We start from the raw sequence: 24,140 nt of genomic DNA, 5'->3' as shown, positions 1-24,140 counted from the left end.
TTACGATTAGCTCACTTATTGGTTGATTAATTGGATATTATTTACTACATGATTGAAAAGGCGGTTTTGTGAACCGGTTCAACTGATTCATTAAAAATATGAAAAGATCCGAACAAACCGATTCGTTTACGAGTCGGACGGACATTAGGAGTAAAATTATATATATAGTATTTTATGAACAAAACAAACGACATTGTATTTAAAGTGTTACATCGGTCATTCTCCTGTATATAATTATATGGCTTAGGCCTAATCAAAATAACCCTGACTATTAATAGTAATTACAACAGTTTATAAGTCTGAAACTAGCTTGAAAGGAGCGCTTCAAATTAGTTATGAAGGCGCATGATGCCTATTGCCTCATGACACGCCTGCCTAACGTCCGCAATACGACCCACATTTACATCATCCTGATATGTGACATTTCCTGATTTCCTTCATGCTGGGAGTCAGGGACTCTCTTCGAGAAATATGAATCATTCACGAAGGAAGTGTTGCAGTGTGCGAGTTGTTTATAGCGCCATATAGACGCGCCCTGGACAAACACATGGACTAAAGAACCTTTAAGCTTTTTAAAGACAAGGTATGTGATTATTATCAATTGTTGGGTTATGTTAGTGTGTGTTTTGTTTCAGTTTATTTATTCCAACTGACAGCGCGAACCATGCGCGCGTGTAACTAAATACCTCAGGTGTTGACTAAGATAAGACTGGGTTACCATTTTTATGTATTGTTTCATTAAAAACATTAACATACATTGTATAATGTTTAACAGTCTATTAATGTACATTAAAATGATTTAAAATGGCATGCAGCTTGCAATTTGAACCTTTATGTTTTATATGAATGTATGGTTTAATGATATGAAGCATAATGTTTGTTAATAAATTATTCATACAGTTTACTTTAAAGAATTACCTAGAGTTGTATATAAATGCTGGTAATATTTAATTGTGAAATCTGTTTTGGTTGAAACTGAAATGAGATAAGTTAGCCTAGCACATAATTTACTATATTGTGCAATTCGTTTGAAAATGGTAACTTAGGCTGTTTTGTATGACGAACAATTCTCCATGCTTTTTTTAAATGTATTATTATTTCGAAGTAGGATAAGATGTGGTAAGATGTCCCAAGATGACCTCCTCGCATTAATATTTTCCCTTCACCATACATAGAAAAATCTGTAAGATTGTCTCAGTCTAAACAGTTTTACGGTTAATTGCTCTAATTTGTTTTGTCTTTGGAAAATAGTGATCTGTGACATTGCATTATGTTGAATATCAACGTTTTTTGTGTCTATGTATTAATTAGGGATTCATGAACACATTAATGTTTTTAGATTTATGGAGAAAAATATTGTTTTTATTTTGAAGTAAAAAGATTTTGTAATTAATGGGGTTGTTATTAATAAATTCCATGCTTGTGTACATGAAATTAATTTAAACTTATAGACTGTAGACTAAGCTAAGTGAATTAATTTCAATTTGTGTTGCTATTATGACATCTTCAATGATAATGTTGGCAATTAAACATATGCATATGTGAAAAACTCTTTAAGTATATATTAATACGAATCTATAAATGACAACAGTGGGGTAAAATATAATAATAATAATAATAATAAAATAATAATTTTACATTTTGTGCTATTAGTACTAAATTAGCACGTTTCTATTTATTTCCCTTAATAAAATATAGGCTGATATATTAACATCCAGCACATGCTAAACTTCTAAATATGTTTAATTTAATAGTAAATGCACTTAATGCACATTAAGTGCATCGGTCCTAGAGAGCCGCTGTCTTGCAGAGACACACCTGAACAAGTTAATAAATGTCTTCTTCAGGATCACTAAGGCTCTCTAGGACCGAACTTGCCTACCCCTGGTTTAGTGTATTAGTATAGTATGCATTTATTTTACTGAAGCTCTATTTGATCATATTCTTCTGGTGTGGCTATGCTGATGGACATAATTTAATTACTTGGACAACATTTTGTCTGACGTCACTGATTCTCTTTGTTGAGATAAGCAGATGGAGAGCAAGGGAAGCTCCAGCACTCTACCTCCACCACCAGACATGTACGTATCTCCTGTGGATGAGTGTGTCAGAACCAGAACTGAGGAGAACCAACAGCAGAGTTTGGGTTGGTCAGATGGGGCACAGGCTAAAGAGGACACCAACATCCATTCTGCTCAGCCTGATGGGACCTCTGCCACCTTCAGGGCACCCGTTCAGTCCGGCAGTAAACTATGTGGCTACCTCAGCAAGCAGGGTGGACCTCTCAAAGCCTGGAAGTCCCGCTGGTTTGCCTACGAGGAGAAGAGCTGTCAGCTGTTTTACTACCGCATGGCACAGGATATCAATCCTCTGGGTAAGGCGGATCTGTCTCGGGCCACGTTCAGTTACCCGTTGCAGGGAGAGGAGGGAACCTTTCATATACTGACACCAGAGCGCACTTTCATTCTCAAGGTAATGTTATCACATGGTTTGGTTTGAAATAACAGGCTTCCATAAACTGCGATTTTTGAAGCAAAAAAAGGGGGACGAGCTGCTTGGGATGGGATGGTAATTGAGACCAAATCAATGAGAAGAACATGGCAACTATACAGGGGGAGAAATAATATGAAATTGGAGGGAATATGTGGTTGTGAAAATAATGAATAAATGTCAATGCCTTTCATTTGTTCTATCTTCTGTTAAATATGAAATGTTATTAGGTTAAGGACCTGGGAATGTTCATAAAACATCTATTGGACTAAAATGAAAGAAAAAACAAACAAAAGTGAAACCATTGTCTAATGACAGTTCATGATTTAAAACATTGGAGATTCTAAAGGTCAGTTGCTGTTCAAATAACAAGCTTCAGGCATACAAATGAGGGATAAATATAAAGCCTTAGGCTACTTATTATTATTTTTCTTCTTTCTTTCGGTTTCTTTCTTTCTTGTCTCCAAAAAGCTTGTTGTTGTTATCAGTAGAGTCAGACAGTCCTTACACATCACATTCTTGAGTTTCAATCGTGCTGAAACTACGTCAGATAGAAAAGGCTGCCTGCTGTACAGATCTTGATAAAGTGTGTTTGAACAGAATTTTATCTTTTAAATGTTTAAAGGAACACGCCGACTTTTTGTGACTAGCTTATTCACCGTATCCCCCAGAGTTAGATAAGTCCATACATACCCTTTTCATCTCCGTGCGTGCCGTAACTCTGTCTGACGCACCCACCGCTAGCCTAGCTTAGCACAAAGACTGGAGGTAAACAGCTCCAGCTAGCATACTGCTCCCAATAAGTGAAAAAATAACGCCAACATTTTCCTATTTACATGTTGTGATTTGTATAGTCACAGCGTGTATAAATAACAAGGTCACATGATGAGACACTAACCATATACATACTAGGAACTATATTCTCAGAAGGCGAAGCACTGCTACTTGGGCGGAGTGATTCCTTTAAAATATGGCCTGCCGGAATATTAAATAATGTGGTACTTCCATAAAGGGTCTCTCCTCCTCATTTGATTATTTAACATTGGGGTTAAGTGTGGAGGAATAACGGATGAGCATGTTCAGTAAGACAATGCTTTAGAAAACTTCCTCTAAACAGTGACCGGTTGCATAAACACAGCCGTTATGTTTTATGTCAGTGTCTTAAGTTCTAGTGTGACCCACTAGCAGTTAGTCTTGGTTTTCGGTATCAAATTAGGCTAATCTACGTTTAACTGATTTAAAAAAGCTATGAACAGTCTTAAAGAAAAAAAATGTATGTGTAACTTGTAAAGACTAGTCTTAGAGGTTTATGCAACCGGCCCAAACGGTGTGTCTTCAAACATCATTCTGTTTTCAGGCCGCTAACAGGGATACCCAGATGTACTGGTTGCAACAGCTGCAGTTGAAACGTGCCCTTTTCAGGGAGCAGCATGCTGAACATCAGTCCATGCCAAGACCAGACAACCTAACTGTGGAAAGCACTCCATCAGCAAACTGCCCTGGTAAGAGGAAGACAATATGAAACCTAGCATTCCTCATTTATTTAAAAAAAGTTACATTTAAATAGCAGTTACTGCACCTTGGAAATTACAATGTTTATGAAATATGATCCGAGGGGGAATTTACTTAGTTTTTCAAAGGAAAGTCTAGTTTGGCCAGTCATGTGATACTAAGTTAATAGAAAGTGAAAGATCAGCCCAGTCAGAACAGAATGCTTGGAATCTGTGCATCAAAATTATGTTTTAACCTACTGTTTTTTATTGACAGAGGAGTTTCTTCACCTTCAAACTATTATAAATGCTTCAGTCAGATGATAATCTGAGTCTTTTATATGTTACTAAATGCTACCTACATTTTGTGTTCAAGATAACATACCAATTGTTTCTAAACAATGTTACTAAACCATAGGCTCTGAGCATGAGCACAGGCCAGAGACAGAGAAAGGAAAAGCCAAGGATAGAGGGAGGAAAGCACAAGATTAGCACAAGGGGAGCAGCTGAGAGCGACCAATCAGATAGCACGTTACTCAGTTGCATTGTTTTAGTTTAGTCATCATTAGCCCAAGGGGCTTATTTGTAGAATGCTAACCAGGACTCATACAGTCTGCAATTATGTTTGTGCATGTCAACTATGTCTGGCAGATCTACTCATTCTGTTATCTGTCACAGCAGGAGGGTGTGACGGGAAAGGAAATGTTAATCATCTGCAAGCTTTAAACGTTTAGTAATTCTGGAAAATGGTGGGATGGATGTTGATATCCATCTTATTCACTATGTCACAGGACAGCTATGCAACTTACTCTGGTTTGCACTGCAGTGAATATCAGGGCTGCATTGCACTTAGCTAACAATCTGGAGTTTGAAGTGAACTGAACACAAAATGACTGCTGAGCTCAGTTTCCATGTGCACTTAACCTAAGAGGAGACACTTAAATGACTGAGCAAAAAGCCATTATCCACTCTCATCTGTGAGAAACCTTTTGTATTTCTATGCTTTCACAGATCAGTAGGCCTAATTCATGACACAAATGTAGAAGTATATATACTTATTATAAAGTATTACCACATCTTGAGTTACAAAAATATAGAGCTGTGTGAAAACCCCTGTGACAAACTTATAACATATTCACATGCAAATTAGCTTTTTGGCATATTTGCTGGAGTGCTGTTATTTTTAACTAAAACAATTTCATTCGCATTTATTGAAATAAGGCAGAAAGAGAATAAAATGTAAATTAATATATAAAATATAAAGAATAAATCAAAGAAAATATAAAGAAAAATAATTAATAAATTAATATGTAAATATTAATATATAAATATAAAATAATGAAATAATAAATGAGAGAAGCACATAACAAAATATACTAAAGTTACAGTTAAAATGAAAACAAAGTATAAAAATAAAAGTGAAAAAATAAAAGTTAACTATTATGTACTAACATTTAAATTAATCAAAAAATATGTTATATGTTATAGTCTGACATTTAATTTAAACAGATTTATGAGGCACAGAAACTATTTGGGATTTACAGTAGAAGTGTGGCAGCAGTAATTTGATAGAAAATTGCATGATACTGCTACAGTATATGACTTATCAATATTGCAAATTGCTCTCTTCTCTTCTTATCCCCGTCTTTTCTAATTTACAATGCTTAAATGCATCATTTCCAGGAATACAAGTAGGGTTGGGCTTGTCATTGTGCTAAAAGCACTTTCATTCCTTTTACACAGACACCCCCTTCCAACCTCAAGCTCTGAAATCCAGGCATTAGGAAACAGCTGTGGGATCAGAGTCAAATGCAGGAAATGAGGAATTGTATGTCTGAGCAGCTGAATCTGTAGAAAATCCAAAATATTGCACCACCAGCCAAATATAACCTAAAAGTATTCTCAGAGACTGAAATAATATTTGTTTGTTTCACTCTGTGCTAGCTATGGTTAGCATATGGATCTTTTAAACAGCACTTCTTTTATTATCAGGAATTTCAGCCATGCTGAGACATGTACCTCACCCTGTGTTAAACATACAACAATGTGTGGTTGTGTCATTAGAAAAGAACTAGGTGGAGCAAGAAAGAGCAGAATATCACAGTTTCCATAAAGATATTAAAGGAACACGCCAACTTTTTGGGACTTTAGCTTATTCACTGTATCCCCCAGAGTTAGATAAGTCCATACATACCCTTTTCATCTCCATGCGTGCCGTAACTCTGTCTGACGCACCCACCGCTAGCCTAGCTTAGCACAAAGACTGGAGGTAAACGGCTCCAGCTAGCATACTGCTCCCAATAAGTGACAAAATAATGCCAACATTTTCCTATTTTTTCTTATCTAACTCTGGGGGATACGCTAAAGTCCCAAAAAGTCAGTTTGTTCCTTTAAGCAGCACAACTATTTTCAACAGTTGGTAATAACAAGAAATGTTTTAAGCAGCAAATCAGCATATTAGAATAGACCCCTTCAATGTTTGTAAACATCGAACGCCTAGGTTGGGTGCGCGCGCAGCATGGGGTCAGAAAAATGGTGCGACTATCTTTGCCATCACAGGAACGGGAACAGAACCATAATAAACTTGTTTTAGCTAATGGCGATTGTCTGCCTGATTAGAGTCCTGCACGGGTTCGCAAGGTTTGAAATTTTGCTCAAACCTTGTGAAAAATATCCAACTGTGTCGGGTCGGACACGGGGGAAATACGTGTCTAAACACAGGTTTAAAACAATCACATGCAAACTTAAAAATATATTCATATTTTTAGGAAAACGTCTACAAAAATATGCCTGTATTTCAAGTTGATAAAATAATTTAAAATCCACATCAGTTTATTTGCCCACGCGCCACGCCCTCCCAGGATCTTTCACTTTTAAAAATGCATCATAACCGCACGTGCGCGACCTGCTTACAGTCGTCGAGATGGATGCTGAGGAGTTGAAGAGAAGAATAGCTAGTGGAGATTGTAAAATTGTCAACAGTCATAAAAAATTTGAAGGATCATGTGACACTGAAGACTGGAGTAAAGATGCTGAAAATTCAGTTTTGCATCACAGAAATAAATGACATTTTCAAATAATTGAAATAGGAAACAGTTGTTTTATATTGTAATAATATTTCACAAAATTACTGTTTTTGATCAAATAAATGCAGCCTTGTTGAGTATGAAACTTCTTTCGAAAACATGAAAAAAAGAATTTCTTACAAAACAAATAAGAAACAAGTTTCATTATCTGAAAGCATCTTGTTATACTGGACTATCAGATGTATTTAACACAATGGGTTTGTTGAACATAGTTTCTACTTTCTTTAACACAGCTAACTTCTTGCCCATGGTGAAGACTCCTTCTGGCCTGGTGGGTGAAGAAGCTGCCAGTCTGCCCGCACCAGGATTAAACAACCCCCTCAATATGTCAATCAAACATCCGCTAATTGAGCTGCAGTGAGTACATATACTTATTATGTTTTCTCTGTCTGTTCTAAAAAATTCACAAAATGGACACTGGCATCATGGCATATTTTTAAGGTAAAATGAATAATACATCACACTGAAAATCTGCGTCAGCACTTTCCAAGAAAGCGGTGTTATCTAAATTTCTCAAGAATTATTATTTTAGGGAAGTTATCATTACTCTGTCACACACACATACACTTCCTGACATTTTATATACAGGGTGGGCCATTTATATGGATACACCGTAATAACATGGGAATGGTTGGTGATTTAGTCCTGTTTGTGGCACATTTGCATTGCAAATGTTGCATTGACAATCCAACACAATGGGCAGCACATTGAACACATTTTATAAGTGGTCAGAAACTTGTAAATAACTCATGAACGAATAAAGTTACGTTGAAACCAAGCACACCATTGTTTTTCTTGTGACATTACCAATAAGTTTGATGTGTCACATGGCCCTCTTCCTATTGAAAAAACAAAAGTTGTATCCAAGATGGCCGACTTCTAAATGGCCACCATGGTCACCACCCATCTTGAGGAGTTTGCCCCCTCACATATACTAATGTGCCACAAACAGGTCTTTAATATCACCAACCATTCCCATGTTATTACGGTGTATCCATATAAATGGCCCACCCTGTATATTAGAGTGGACAGTAATAAAGTACATTTACTTGAGTACTGTACTTAAATACACTTTTTGAGTATCTGTACTTTACCTGAGTATAATTTTTTCTGGAAACTTTTTACTTTAACTTCACTACATTTGAAAGACAAATATCGTACTTTTTACTCCACTACAATTCTGTCAAGGTCCTTGAGTAGAAAGTAGTAACGACAGTCAGGGGATGAGTTTGGTTGCGGGGGTTGCATTTTGGTTGGAAATGAATGTCGGGTTGACGTCTGCACCTGATTTTCATTTTCAACGTTGGGTTTGGTCTTCTAAATGTGAATTTTGTCATTGTTTTGGACTAGCTTTATAGATAACAGTAAGGCTAACATATTCATTCTAAAAGCCAAAAAACTTTAAATAGGGGACTTTTTGAGGGAACAGCCATTTGGGTGTCCGAAACCATTGTGGACTTTATTGAGTGTACTTATTCAATCTCACATTCAATCCCACTACTGGAACTGTGTTCTAGAAATACATTTGATATTGATATGAGGGTCGGTATGCAGGCATAGATTCAGAGGCATAAGGTACTGTAAGTATAACATACAACAGTGCAACAATAATAAAACAGTGCTTTGACATTTACTTTTATATACTTTTGATACTTAAGTACTTTTATAAACAAGCACTTCTGCACTTTTACTTAAGTAAAAATTGGTCTTTACAACTTTTACTTGTAACAGAGTAATATTTGACCAGTAGTATCTGTACTTTCGCTCAATTAAGGAAGTTGTGTACTTTGTCCACCTCTGCTTGTTTGGTGGCTGAATTATGCAGGCATTGCAACGTATAGTTTATCTAATATGAGATTAGGAAGTAATTGTAGTTTCACGTCTGTCTCAATAAGGATGTGGTAAGTTGCTTCTATATCTGAATAAAACACATCATGACAAACACTGTTTCATCATCGTCTGAAATGTCAAAAATCATTAAACTGATTACATAATATACCCACAAAGGAGGATGTTAAAAAAGGAATCTGAATAAATTCTATGGCAAACTTTTACTATTGCTCATACTTATGATTTGTAAGTTTCAATATCAATACTAAGTATTAAACTTCAGCACAACTTGTCCTGCACCAACTGTGCTATGGACATGATCCAAATCATGAGGTTTTTGCTTTTACTTTTTTTAAGTTATTTGACTTACAAATGTCACCGGATGTTTGATTTAAATTGGCAATGAAACCCTTCAGACTGAAATTGGAGGGACCAAGCTGTATCTAGATACTTGAGTGGGCTCTGTTGATTTGATCCAGTAAACAACCACCCAGAGCAACCTAAAAACTACCTAATAACATCCTTGTTAAAACTTAGAACACTTTAGCAACCACATAACAATGCCCTGGCAACCATCCACAACACGCTTAGCTTCATGTTGCAATGTTTACACTGGCATTTTTCTTCAAAAAAAGTAGTTGTTATTGTGAGTCATTTCTTCAGAGGTGTCTCTGTGTTTGATAAACAGGAACACAATGCACAGTTTCCGTAACCGGCAGTCACAGGAAATTAGACAGAGTGTTTTCCATATTGACGACCCAAATGACACCCAAAAAACACCCTCATCTAAGACACACAGTAAGCGCTACTTCTTTCTCACCAGAAAAAAATAATAAACAATTGTTTTAAATGTAAATGCTCATGGCCAACTTCTTCCTCAGCTTTATCAGTTCCCACACCCAGATCTTCTCAAACTCCAGAATCCCCTTCTAATGCCAGGTGTGTGGACCTGCAAAAAAATCGTCTATCCACAGGGTCACAATCCAGTAAGAGTTGCAAAGAAAAGTTCCAACCTCTAGAACTAGACAGATCTCAACTTCAACATGAAAAACTTTCCTTGGCTGAAGAGGTCAAAGCACAGAAGGTAAAGAGAGGACATTAACCACCACTTCACTTTCATCTTCCTGCTGGATTATTTATTACTCTATAATCCACTAAAAGCTGCATATGTATCATTTGTCAGGAGTTGGTGTTGCTGTTACATAAAGTGCTGGAAGATGCTCAGCTGGAGAAACGAACCTGTGCTCAGTTTCTAGCTGCGGAGGGAGAGCAGGAGCGCTTGGAGCTCCTCAGACACGGTGAACGGCGTGCAGCCGAACTGAGAAAACATGTGGAGTCCCTGCAGCAGGAGAACGAGATCCTACGGAGGGATCTGAACCAGAGGGACTCTCATATCGCTGAACTCCAAGAGAGTGTCCAGCTCCTGATGCACAAGAACCAGGCCAAACAGGAAGTGATACTGAAGCTATCTGAGAAGTTAGCAGCCTGTGGGGGAGACCAGCATTGCACCAATGGGCTGGAAACTGAGACCTTCAAACAGCTAACACTGGAGAATGTGCATTTGAAAGTGAGAAAATAAACTTTTAAATATATTTACTGTATAGATGATATATCTTTTTTTTTTTTTCATTTACACACATATAAGTGACCGTTAAGATATTTACAATGTAACAAAAGTTTTCTATTTTGAGCTTTCTGTTCATCAAATATTCTTGAAAAAAAAATATATTGTGGTTTTCACAAAAATATTAAGCAGAATTATTTTCGCCATTATGATTTGCAATTGTGACTACCATTCAAAATTTTGAGGTCAGTAAGATTATTTTTCTTTTTGAAGAAATGAATACTTTTATTCATCAAGGATGCACTCAGTTGATCAAAAGTGACAGGAAAGACTTTGACATTGATACAAATTTTTTTTGTTTTGTTTGTTTTTTCCTTTATACTCATCAAAGAAACATATTAGAATGATTTCTGAAAGCATTGTTTATGAATAGTTTTCATAATAGATGAAAACTATTCATAAACTGAATAGATTCTGAAATGGCTGTGCCAAGCATGACTACAGCTCTACTGTAAAAACAATCATGATCATATCTCTATTTCAGGATGATTTGAAAGCATATAAAACCCAGAACCAGTACCTAAACTCTGAGATCTACCAGCTGACGACTCTTTGGAGAAAAAGTTCAGAACAGGAGCAAAGTCTGATAGTAAAGGTGAATTTTTTTCTGTCAAGTTTTCTTGCACCAAAACAGGCATATTTTCTTGCTTGCTGTGCTTTAAAGACGTCTTTACACTTTGTTCTGCTTGGCTAACCTCTTCATCTGAACACTGAACAGGTCTTTATGAACTGAGAGATTTGAGTTTTGAAAGTTAGTGTACTTAAACAACTTTAAGGGAAATTCCATTTTTAGAAAATGAATCTTATGGCATGATTGGTTGGTTAAAGGTCACTAAAAAAATTGTTTGAAACCTTATTTACTATAGCTTTACTATGTGTGTGTCAGTGTGCTGTTTTAGAGGCCAATAACTGTCAGATGGAAAGCAGATATTTGGGAATCCTCCAGAAACTCCAGGAGAGTGAGGAATTGAATCCGGAGCTGAGGGAAGCAATCAAGAAGGTGCTTAAAGATGCAGTTCAGGCAGACCTGAAAGCAGCCATCAAAGTAAACCCCATCAGGTACGCAGTCCCATCAGTTCACCTGTTCATATCTTCTTTGGAGCTCTCAATTCTCATTCACACTTGCAATAGTAAACCATTCCAGACTTGGATGGAAATAAATGACTCCGGTTCATAGACATACTGAGATTTATAAAGAAATAGCTCAGTTGTTGCTTAGATAAGGCCCCTGCTAAAAGAAAGTAGAAGAAGATGTGGAGCTTCAATTAAATAACGTGCATAGTCATAGAACAGTTTGCCATATAAATGTTTGTCAAAGTTCTGTTTATGTTGGAAAAAAATTCACAATTCCCAACATTCTACAGTGAGTACGATGAATATGGATTTAGGATCGCAGTAGACTACAAAGCTGAGGACCTGAAGCTCCTTGCTAAGATCCAGGCCCTGGAGATCCGATCCCAAAACCTGCTGAATAACGAGGAATGCGATGGGCCGCTGTTGGCTCGTTGCGCTCAGCTCCTGTTCGGACGTCCTGAAGCTGAACTCTCTTCATCAACAGAACTGAAGGGTCTACTCCGGACAGGCTTGCCACGCGAGTACCGCGTGAGGGTTTGGCGTTTTATGATACAGACTAGAACCAAGACTTTAAGAGAGCGTCATCCCGACCGCTATCAGGAGCTGTGCGAGAAGAGCAGGACCTCACCTCACCTGGTGCCCAGACAGATCCAGCTTGACCTGGAACGAACGTTGACCACCAATCAATACTTTTCCCCTCCTTCGAGCCCCTTGATTCAGAAGCTGGAGAGAGTTCTGCAAGCGTTCTCATGGCAAAACCCCACCATCGGCTACGTGCAGGGACTCAACAGGTAATCACAATCCAACGACAACTGGTAATTGGTGCACAGCCACAATAGACATGATAAAGAGAGAAATGGCTTTGATTGTTGCAGTAATCACTATAACTTTTTAGCTGAATATTGGCCACTAAAAATTTTAATAAATGGGGAATTGTGTATAACACGTTACTAAACCAAAAAGTGCCAGATTTACTTAAAAATGTCTATTCATTTATAAAAAAAGGCTTTTTTACGTGCTTAATTTTACATTTAATGTCATAATTGAGTACACCTCTTTAACACCCCTATCTACATATAAAATGTTTGTTGTCTTATCTGCCATGCTGAACACTGAGTGCCAACTAGCTATTTAGTACTAACATCATGCTGACCATGTCATGTGATATACTGACATCTAGTGGTCATTTGTTGATCAACAACTTGCCGAAGAGGGCACATTACAGGCTCATCAGGTTTACCATGACACCTCTATGCAAAAAGAAAGGTAAATACCAGCATCTATGTCACTGTGTTCAGACTGGCGGCCATTGCTCTGCTGGTACTGCAGGATGAGGAAGATGCCTTCTGGTGTCTGGTAGTGGTTGTAGAGGACATCATGCCTCACAACTACTACACTAAAGACCTGCTGGGCTGTCAGGTGAGAACTTGGAAAATCTTAAATATCTATATGAATCTTAAAATACGCTCATTTTACTTTAATACTTAATCCTAAAACTTGATGCTTATTGTCGGGTTTAAATTTGATTTTCAATCTTTTTTTAAAAAAAAGTTTGAGGTAAGTTTCTTATGTAAAACCAGTAATTTTCTGTAATATTATGGCAATTTGAATCTGTTGAACTGTTTTCTATTTTAAGTTTAATTTAAAAAAAAATAATAATCTGTGATGACAAGCTGAATTTTCAGCATCATTTCTCCAATCTTCAGTCACAGATCATTCATTCTAATATGCTGATTTGACGCTCAAGAAACATTTCTAATTATTGTCAATGTTGAAAAACTATTGAAAACAGTTTGCTGCTTCATTTTTTTTTTCAGGAGTCATGAATGAACAAAGTTCAAAAGAACAGCATTTTTTTTTTTTTTTTAACAATGTAAACATCTTTAGGGTCAATGTAATTCAATCCTTGCTGAATTATTCTTTTTTTTCTTTCAACAACAACAAAAAACTGACCCCAAAGCAGTAATGTATATTCCTCAAACCCCATGGTTCTAAAATGGCCCGTCTTCATTTTACTGTCTCTCTCACACACTTCTTCCATCTTTCTTCTTCTCATCTACCCAGGCTGACCAGCGTGTACTAAAGGACCTCATGTCAGAGAAACTACCTCGACTCACAGCCCATCTGGAAGCGCTAAAAGTAGACGTATCACTCATCACTGTTGAATGGTTCCTGGTGCTGTTCGTTGAGAGTCTGCCTACCCGCATACTGTTTAAAGTATGGGACACCTTCCTGTATGAGGGAGTCAAGGTACCTATGACAGAGCATTCTTAAAAATAGTGTATGGATCAGTACTAGGTTTCTCTTGAATTAATGAACCGATTACAAACTAATAATAGTTTGATGTTTCTGAATACTCTGCGGAACATTCTGCTATAGTTTTGTGGACTAAATCCCCCATTCATCTTTTTCATAGGTGATATTCCGATATGCATTGGCTCTTTTCAAATACAGAGAGGAAGACATCTTAAAGATTCAAGACAGTGTCGAAATGTACCAGTATCTCCGCATCTTCCCCATCACCATTGCAGATGGAAGGTGAGATGAAGGATAGAGAAGAAATGACTATAAACTGAGTGTGTATGTACAGTAAATATAGAGTAATGTACAGCAACGCAAGTTCTTTTACAGTGTAGAATAGTAATAGTTTCTGTAGTTGATGCAGTTTAAAGGTATTTAGACATTATACAATAAATGTATGTATTCATAAAGCCTTACACTATACCATATAACAGTATTCATGATTACACCTTTTAAGGATGAATTTTAACACAGGACATACCATTTTTAATATATATATATATATACATATAGCACTGTGCAAAAGTCTTGGGCACGCTAGTATTTTCGCCCCAAAAAAATGGTATTACGTGTCAGTAGGAAATATCAGTTTACATTTCCAAACATACATTTTTCCATTAATTGCAATAGATCTCCGTGAGGATCATACCTGCTGTTCTCAGGCTCATTGTGCATACAAAAATCTCACTTGATTATTACAATTAATGTCAAAATGTTTGGCAATGTAAACTGATATTTGCTACTGACACACAACAGCAAAATATATAAATTACTGACTTAAAACAATTTTTGTGTGAAAATACTCATGTGCCTAAGACTTTTGCACAGTAGTGTGTGTGTATATATATATATAGCCTATATATATATATATATATATATATATATATATATATATACATGTAGAGAGAGAGCTCTCTAATATATCTGAGATTTGAGAGCTATATAGTCTGTTTCTTTCTCTCTTCCATTTAATTTCAAAAGAACTCCTGGTATTGTAGACTGTGACAGTGTTTTTTTTTTTTTTTTCACTACAGTCAGACATCACCATATATTATATATATATATATATATATATATACCATATAATTCATTGAGTCATAGTAAAACAAAACAGCCTGCATCTGTCTGAGCAGCAGTAACACAAATAGAAACAGAATATGGGTCAGATGCTTCTGTGGTGTGGCTATTTTAAACATATGCCCCTGATACTATGCATGTCTGCCGTGCACCTGCTCATTCCTGCTTTTAGTGGATGGCATAGTTTAAAAAAACACAAAGAAAAGCTTGCTTTGGGAGAGTCTTTCCCAAATCACATGTTTCTGCAGGAAATAAACATATCAGCTAGGTCATTACTGTATAGTTTTCTTATAATGTCGATATACCTCATCTTCCTTTTCCACAGAAAGCTGACAAGCATTGCCTTCAATGACATGAACCCACTGCCCATGAAGCTGCTACGGAACCGCCGCGCTGTGCATCTGGAACACCTCCGCGCTGAGATTAGAGAGATGGAGAACTTACAGAAAGCATACAAAGCTGAACACGTCCGGTGCAAAGACAAAGAGCTGGACACCCTGGCTAGTGAAGATGAAGAGGAGGTATAGAGTAGTCAAACATAAGCTCTTGATGCACGTGCAAACGCCTTGAATGCTGAATGAGAAACACTACATAAAAACTCATCAGTTACTCACCCTCATTTTGTTCCAAACTCATATGATCAGCCATTTCCATTTAGTAAAAGCGAATGGAGATGGATTTTGACCAAAAAAGCACTATACAAGTAGTCCTAAAACTCTATACTATTAACTCTATATGCACTATATTCCAAGTCTTCAAAAGTTATATAATAGGTTGCATGAGGAACAAACCAAAAAGCTTTTATCAGAATGACATGAAGGTGAGTAAATCATGACAATTTCATTTTGCGACAATGACAATGCACAAATGGCTTGAACAAAAGAGTCAATCAGCAGCTGACCTCAGTATTGGGCATGTCCAGGCCCTACATATTTCAGGGGTGCAAACAGCGCGCTTTTCGGCGCCTCCCGCTTTTTTCACGTCAGTTTGGGTGACTTGTGTGAATCGTGCAGATCCGAAGAGTTTTTTTTTTAAGGAGGGGGGGGGGGGGGTTCAGGGGGTCTGATTGTCTGATTATAATTTAACCAACAGTAATTCTGGATTGCGTCCACCAACAAGTAAATAGGAAATAAGCGAATCAGAACACTGCGCGCCAAACCAGCAGTATGTGCGCAAGCGTGAACCGCTAGTGTTTCTGTCTCACTCTGGATCTGCCACTGCATCACCTTTCTCTCTGCGTGGCGTGTCCGTTTTTATGTCGGCTCTCATGTTAACTGGTTAGAGCTTGTGTTAGAGCACAATGCCTGCGTGACACACACACTTCTCGAGCCGCGCCGAAACCCCGTGATAGAAATAGAACCGCAACCGACGCCTATTTTTCACGCGACACGCAAGAGTGTTGGAAGTTTTCAGACAAATAGAAGGCGCAAATACATATTAATAAATTAAATTTTGATGCTTGAAAGTCTCTCGGTTTTGACAAATGCATATATAATTGTAATTTAAAAAATAGGCCTAATTATCGATTTTCAAATATTGCCCCTGTCAATACGCCTACAGAACGAAATATTCTGTAGCCTATTTTGCCGTCAATACTGCCGACTTTGTCTTTGCTGTATCAGGCTATATATATTATGTTGAACATCCAAATGTAGATCTGTCGGCGCACAGAGCCACGCAGTCGCAGACAGCACGTGAAGTTTGTGAACACCGAATTAATTCCCTTTTCTTTCTTGTCTATTTGTGTTTGAACAGACATGTGCACGAAAAAATAAGCCAGTGTCCGTCTCAACGAGTTTCCCCGTAAATGCAGTCAAAATAAAACGGATGCGTGTCATTACCGGTATTAGATACGTGCATTCGTCTTAAAGGGACAGCGCCCAATATACCTGCAGCTGTTTGTGTCACCAAAGTTAATCAAGCAACACAATAGAAAGAGAAAAATCACGTTTTGTCAAAAGATAAACTGTATTAATACTTAATACAGTTAATTTACCTAAAAACATAAAGCACTGCTTTATTTCTCGTGTATTTGTGTTTTATTGTATTTATATTTGTATTTTGTTTATTAGTTTCTATGCGGATGCACTAGGCCAGTGGTTCCCAAACCTGTCCTGCCGGCACCCCAACACTGCACATTTTCTTTGTCTCCCTAATCAAACACACCTGATTCAACTCATCAGCTCATTATCACATGGGTTAATGAGCTGATGAGTTGAATCAGGTGTGTTTGATTAGGGAGACAAAGAAAATGTGCAGTGTTGGGGTGCCGGCAGGACAGGTTTGGGAACCACTGCACTAGGCCTACCCTACACAATTACCCCAATCATCCTAGAATTATTAATTCTTTACAAAAAGAGCTATTCAAATCATCAGGTGAAATTGTTTTCAGGAAGTAGCAGTAAAGCAAGAAGTAGAAGTGCAAGATAGTTTTTCTAAATTTCATTTGACTCTATGTGCCTATAGGGGTGGGTTGGGGATGGTGGCAATGTAGTATCTGGATATTTGCCGCGGGACGAGGGCTTCGATTACCTCTCTCTTTTTTGACCATACATGTGTTTGCACCCCTGATATTTGCACAGATGCATATCTATGCCACTCTTCAGAAGATTCGGGTCAAAACTGTACAGAAATTAATTTAGCAAGCATGCATTAAATTGATAAAAAGCGACAGTAAAGAGTTTTACTTTATTACATTTTTTTAAATAAATAAAAATTCAAATAAATGCTGTTTTTTTTTTCCAATTCCTCAAATAATTGAAGAATTCAACATTGATAATAAATGTTTCTTGAGCATCAAATCAGCATATTAGGATGATTTCTGAAGGATCATGTGACACTGAAGACTGGAGTAATGATGCTGAAAATTCAGCTTTGATCACAGGAATAAATGGGAAATAGTTGTAATAAATTGTAATAATATTTCATAATATAACTTTTTTTACTGTGGTTTTAGATCAAATAAATGCAGCCTTGTTGAGCATAAGAGACTTCTTTAATTAAAACACCCCAAACTTTTGAACAGTAGCGGATATGTAACCCCTTCAGCAAAGAATTGTTTTTAAATTTGAAGCTTTTATGTTTTTTGTTTAAAGATTTTGTACTGTGCTGCTACTGTATATAACACATGCATGCATATATTATCAGCCTCACGCATAGTTTACAAACCAAAATGATATTATCCCGAAAACATGCACATAATAAATCTAAAACTGTTTTTCACTCCAGTTTGTCTGTATATTTGGTGAAAACCCAGTGTAAAGTCTTGTCTGATCAGCTGACACTGAAGAAACAGTCATTTTTTCCCCCATTTTATTACTTTAAAAAACAGGATACATATGAAATCATAAATATAAAAATCAAACAAATCAACAAAAACTTAGTTCATGTTACAAACAACTTTACTGCAGGTAAGAGCTAATAGCTAATATCACACCAGAAGAGTAAACTGATGTATTGCCTATCCATGACTGTATCTGATAACAGAATCGGCCTATTCCCCCGTGTGACGAGAACAGAAGCACAGTTTCCCAAAATAAAGAGGAGAAACAGACTCACAATCTCACCTCGAAAAATAAAAACAGTGGCTTGTCGCATAATAAAGCTATTGTTCTATCAGTGTTAAGTCACATGTATTCTAATGCCAAACAGTTCACGTTCCTACAAAAATGGCTCATTGTTTTAAAGAGTTAGAAAAATCCCTTGTCAGGAGCATGCAGGTCATCTGATGTGTGTGTGTGTGTGTGTGTGTGTGTGTGTGTGTGTGTGTGTGTGTGTGTGTGTGTGTGTGTGCGCGCAGTGGTTATGGGTTTTACTAGCTTGCCTCTAAGCACAGCTCGTCTGTCTCTTTCTAATACACACTGACAGGACTAGCGATGTCACAGCTGTTACTGAGATGCTTTCTGTGATTTAAAGAAAGAAAAAGGCTATGAACAAAAACAAAAGCTAACTGGTTTTCAACCAGGTAGCGTAAGAGAGAGTTTGTGCACTGCTTACATTTGGCAATATAAAGTGGAGAGCCAAAGACCATGTTTGAGGCCAAAAAAGATTCCTGTTCCAGTGATTGACACTGGTATCCATAAAAAAAAAACTTTCTCAGGCAGTAAATGCCCAGTGTAAGGTCAGTTTTCTGGCCTAAATCCCTAAGTTCAATAATTTTGAGTCAAAAAAAAAAAAGACGCATCTCACAAAACTTTTTTTTTGTTTGTTTTTTGCATAAACAAAACATTTTTTTGCATTGTGACATTATTGTATGACAATTAAGCACAATTGTCAAGATAATTATTAATAAAAATAATAATAAAATGGAATAAGTTTACTAAATTGCATTTATACCTCATATAAGGGCACGTATGCCTGCCCTTGTGCTGATTTCAATAAAAGTTTATTGTAAAATAATAATAATAAAAAACAGTCTTAAAATGAAAACATCTAGATGCATTACAGAAATTAAAATTAAGCACGTTTTCCCTCGAAATTCTCATGAAAATAGTGTCACAATTACAAATAACCTTAATGGTTCTAATGTTCTTCATGCAAAATCATTTATTTTTTCTTTTTCTTTGCATTTGGGGTGATGTTTTTGTGAGATTCACCCTAAAAGGCAAGTTCCACCGTTCATCTTTAATCACAAACTACTTGTTCAGTCATCAAGTTAATGTTACCTGATAAAACTGTGGGTTGGTTGCGTAACCAGAAACTGCAACGTCAAGCAAATTAAAAGACAATTTTGTTGACGGAGAAGATTCTTTAAACATTTATGAAACATCTCTATATTGAATGCGCTATAAGACGATTTGAATTATAAATGTTTTACAGATATCTTTAATTCATCTCTGTGTTTAATGAATGCCATCTTAGTGCAATATTTAACATGCTTTCAGCATAAGTTTTGTGTGGCAAATGTTAAATCTCCTAGATTTTTTTTTTCTTAATTCATGCTCTTAATATCTCATAAGTACATTTCTGAACCCTCCCAAAAAAAAAAAAAACCTCTTTGTTTTAACACAATTCACAACATTTCCCTCCAATGCAAGACACGAAAACATGGAATAAAAAAACTAAAGAAAAAAAAACTATTCCTCAGTCAATATTTATCAATATGTAACATGACATGTTCAAAACATCCATACAAAAACTGCACACACAGACATTTTTGCTAAATCTGACATTTGTTAGAAAAAAAAAAAACACAATAGACTGCAGATCCTCAGCCACATCTACCACGTTCTGTCATCCGATGGGTTAGTTAAATTACTGTGAATGGTTAGATCTAGATCTTTTTAAGGCTTATGAACCGTTTCAATTCCGAGTCTATGTGATCCAGCAGGGGGCGACATTCACTCAGTTGGTTAAGGCAAAATACAAGTTTTGTGTGACTCTCCTCCTCTCCCACTGTCTAGCAGAAAATAAAATGACTTTCCTTTCAAGATACTTTTCCTCTCAAGATTCTTTCTAGATACACAAGTAGGAAGACTTAAGTTTGATGCAGATATGAAAGTCGGTGGCCCTAGAACTCTCACTAGCTTAAAGCGACCAAACTCTCCATGGGTTGCAAAGCAAAAGAAAACAACTGAAATGACTTGTTCTACAAAAGTATGTAAAAGCTAACATTGGTACATATCTCCCAAAGTAGAAAAGGCAACATTGTGCCATTTTACTCCTACAGGTTGGATAAGGAATTGCACCCAAGGAGAGTTCAGTGCTTAATGCTGTGGATCACCATCATAGATACTCATGCGCTCAATTTCAGTCAAATGAGGCAAGGTCAAGTTACTTTAACAACCAAAGACAATGTCCAAGCCACATTACAGCACCAGAATAGCCCCACTGCTGATTACGAACAGGAGTAGCCTTGCATTTCTTTGAAGGATGAATTGCTCTGAATTAGCCGTTAAGCTAACAAACCATTTCTACGTGCACTACCGGTCAAAAGTTTGGAATCATTACAGTTTTTTTATGTTTTTGAAATTAGTCTCTTATCCATATTAAGAATTGATTAAGTTACAGTAAAGACATTTAAAATGTTACAAAATGTTTCTATTTCCACAAAAATATTAAGCAGCACAACCGTTTTTAACAACGAAATGTTTCTTGAGCATCAAATCAACATATTGGAATGATGAAGGATCATGTGACACTGAAGACTGGAGTAATGATGCTGAAAAATCAGCTTTGATCACAGGAATAAATTACTCTTTAAAATATATTCAAACAGAAAAGTTTTTTTTTTAACTTGTAATAATATTTCACAATATTACTGTTGTACTGTATTTTTTGTTCAAATATATGTGGCATTGGAGAGCATAAGAGACTTTTCAAAAACATTAAAAAAAAAATCTTTTGACTGGTAGTGTAACTGTACAGGTGAAGTCACCATATTGTGTAATATATTTGTTTTTGTATGTGCTTTTTGTTGTAAATGTCACTTATACTCATAGTTACAGCAACTGTGGATTGTAGTTAGAAACCATTAACATCTTCCTCCCAGTTTCTCCCAGTACTAACAGACACAGCAGGAAAAAATTGACCTTTTGACCAGTTTTATCACAACTCAGAAACAAACTAAAAATCACCACCATTGGAGGGAAAGCAACCAACCAATCTTTTTACACAGAAGTGAAAGGCCCTCAGACTTCATTCTCAAGCATGGTAACGTTATTTTAGTAAAATAACACAACCAAGCATTTTCTCTCTTTTTTTTTTCTTTTTTTTAAATTAAGAAATAAAAAGCATAGATGCTTCAGTATTTGGATTAAAAGAAAAAAAAACAAGTGCTGCACTGCAGTATGTGGGTTTCTCATAAACGCAAAGAAAATTTTGTTATGAAAAAATTGACAATAAAAACAGTGATTCTAGACATTATTAATACTGTGTTTCACTAGATGGCAACTGTTTGTTTTTTTAGTCTTATAAAAAGGACATCACTACGAAAAATGCATCAGGCTTTTTAAAATATGCAGCGCTCCAATATAAAGTGCTTCATTACATTGTTATTTCATTTTTTTTTTTACAGTTTCTTATTAAAATATTGTATTCCCTGGAGTGAAACCATAGTAAACATGTTACACATTGGTAAAAATAAACATTTTGGAATGTCTTTAAAAAGTCCCATGGGCTGATTTTGGTCAAGCAGAGCTTGTCCCGGGAGCCTACAGGAAAGAAAGACGCCATTAGTCCCAAACAAACCAACAACCATTCATCTGATCTGGATCTGGAGGAGTTAGTCCACTTCATCAGTTTTCAAGGAGCAGAATGCCATTAAATAGCATTGCAAAATGCAAAAAGCAGGTGTGAGAAGCCATGCTTATTGAGAGGGTGTTATGATGGATGGTAAAGGCTGTCTTGAAACCAGATTCTCCCCTCTAAAACACACCAACGATATTAATAACAACAGATTTCAGGAACACAGAGAGTATATGGGTAGTTGACAAATAATGCAAACTTTTAGTGTTAAATATAATGCGAAGAGTTTAGGGTTAAATAAGGACATTTATAAGGAAACGTATATAATTTTCTTGCAGTTCATGTAAAAAGAAGTTTGACCCAAAAACAAACATTTTGAATTTTGCCCAGTCAGAGACTTTCATACTATGAACACGTTTGGAACAACTAGGGATGGGACGGTATGGAAATTTAATATCACGATAATAGTGACCAAAATTATCGCGGTTATCAATATTATCACGGTTTTGTTAAAACGTGATGAAAGTGTTCAAAAAGGGTTGATGCTCACACTGAAGACATTGCAACAAGTTTTATATTTGAAAATCAACAAACAACAAATAAAACAAGCAGCTCTATGCACTTTTTAAAGCATTTCCTTCCTTATAATGAATCAATAGCAACGCATCATAAGACCGCGCACATGCATTGTAACGGCCACCTAGTGTTAAGTAGTGTTCATGACAGGAATGTTAATGTGCCTTTAAGATAACTACTTCTATGGCGTAGCCTACGTTATTGTATGCATGCTGTTTTTATGTGAGAGCGCACGCACAGTGAGAGTGAGATTACTCGCGCAAAGAGGAAGATGACCGTTCTACTGCTGACCGTTGTTATTATAATGTGTTTACTTCCACTTTGATTTGTAGAGAGTTTTTTAGTGTTTTCTTTTCCCTTTTAACATTCGCTCTTCGACATGTATGTGAAGAGTGTGCTTAACTGAGAGAAAACATCTATAAAAGTCTCGTGGAACTACCAGTTCATTTGCACTGTCATGTATTCTTCATCTGGGCAGACTTCAAACTCTCTGACAGACGTTAGCCTACAACATGTAGCTATCACAACGGACGCGCTCTCTCGTTTCATTCAAATACAATTTGCCGTCGCGTCTCCGTTTTTAATTGTATTGAAAATTAATAAATCAGAGTTGATTTGTTGTTTACAGAGTTTGATGATATTGTTGTGATCATCTTATCTGAACGGTTGCTTTGTACGCTGTACATGATTTATAAAAAGGTAAGAAAACATTAATCTCAATTCAATGTCCCCGTAATTAGCCTATGTGGTAAAAAAAAAAAAAAAAATCGGTGTAATAAGTGTATAATGAATATAAATTATTATCCCTTAAATGTCACTCTTAATAGTCTTGTTTGAACTTGTTCGTTCGTCTTTGGCTAAGCCACTTGCTGCGAACTTTACTCAACTGCGGAAGTTTCACGTTTATTGATATAAAATAGTTCAACTTAAAACAACATTTCGTGCCCAATTATTTCCCAGACGTAGTTTTGGTATTGAGGTCAAAGTTAACTTGCCTTGCGTTCGCTATACAACAGTCGGTGATGGTCACAAGACGACTCGGCAGATCTGAAGTTATTGCAGCGACTTTTTCTTGTGCATGTTCTGCTGACAGGGTGACCATCCTCGATTAAGTTTCCCTCAGGACTTTTGTTAAAGCCAAAATATGACCACACATCAGAATTGGTTCTTTTAAAAGGCTGAAAAATCTCCCGAGCACGGTCACTGCCTTCCGCAATTCCTTCTTGAATAAAAAAATAACATTGCGCGCTGCGCCTGCGTCAGACTGTTGCTGCCTGAACAGGATCTAAATCGCGATAATCAAACACGGTTTTAATGATAATTAAATTTTAAACGATATTACTAACCGTCAGCACATTTTATCGTGGTTTATCGTGAAACCGGTAATCGTCCCATCCCTAGGAACAA

At 36.5% G+C, this 24,140-nt stretch overlaps 2 protein-coding genes across 6 annotated transcripts in view; one reads left to right on the top strand and one right to left on the bottom strand.

The window, feature by feature from the left end:
* The first annotated feature begins 321 nt into the window (after positions 1–321).
* On the top strand, positions 322–15,639 carry tbc1d2 (TBC1 domain family, member 2). 3 transcript variants are annotated; one of them, XM_081383324.1, is made up of 14 exons: positions 322–583; positions 2,035–2,472; positions 3,848–3,992; positions 7,300–7,423; positions 9,585–9,694; positions 9,778–9,980; positions 10,080–10,463; positions 11,005–11,115; positions 11,407–11,579; positions 11,885–12,385; positions 12,893–13,013; positions 13,659–13,844; positions 14,011–14,132; positions 15,298–15,639. In XM_081383324.1, exons 2-14 carry the CDS (start codon positions 2,035–2,037, stop codon positions 15,497–15,499), a joined length of 2,820 nt encoding a protein of 939 aa, XP_081239450.1. In that variant the 5' UTR covers positions 322–583; the 3' UTR covers positions 15,500–15,639. The 3 variants fall into 3 exon arrangements, with proteins under 3 accessions (XP_081239450.1, XP_081239451.1, XP_081239452.1); XM_081383325.1 differs by having other exon boundaries at positions 2,032–2,472; XM_081383326.1 differs by having other exon boundaries at positions 530–583; positions 2,027–2,472.
* A 6,047-nt stretch (positions 15,640–21,686) lies between these two features.
* The window catches only part of slc44a1b (solute carrier family 44 member 1b), a 29,216-nt gene continuing 26,762 nt past the window's right edge, over positions 21,687–24,140 (bottom strand). For all 3 annotated transcript variants that reach the window (XM_081383328.1, XM_081383329.1, XM_081383330.1), the window contains exon 16: positions 21,687–22,123. In XM_081383328.1, coding sequence (XP_081239454.1) covers positions 22,100–22,123 — 24 coding nt within the window. In that variant the 3' untranslated portion in view covers positions 21,687–22,099. The remainder of the gene's footprint in view (positions 22,124–24,140) is intronic.

Source organism: Scardinius erythrophthalmus (genome assembly GCF_964197995.2).
Source record: "Scardinius erythrophthalmus genome assembly, chromosome: 13".
NCBI lineage: Eukaryota > Metazoa > Chordata > Actinopteri > Cypriniformes > Leuciscidae > Scardinius > Scardinius erythrophthalmus.
Note: the sequence above shows the minus strand (reverse complement) of the source record. Positions and strands in the feature narration are given on the sequence as shown.

Coding starts and splice junctions, on each gene's coding strand:
- tbc1d2 (XM_081383324.1), top strand. CDS start 2,035: ATGGAGAGCAAGGGAAGCTCCAGCACTCTACCTCCACCACCAGACATG. Junction 11,580..11,884: donor ATCAAAGTAAACCCCATCAG/GTACGCAGTCCC, acceptor AACATTCTACAG/TGAGTACGATGAATATGGAT. Junction 13,014..13,658: donor AAGACCTGCTGGGCTGTCAG/GTGAGAACTTGG, acceptor TCATCTACCCAG/GCTGACCAGCGTGTACTAAA.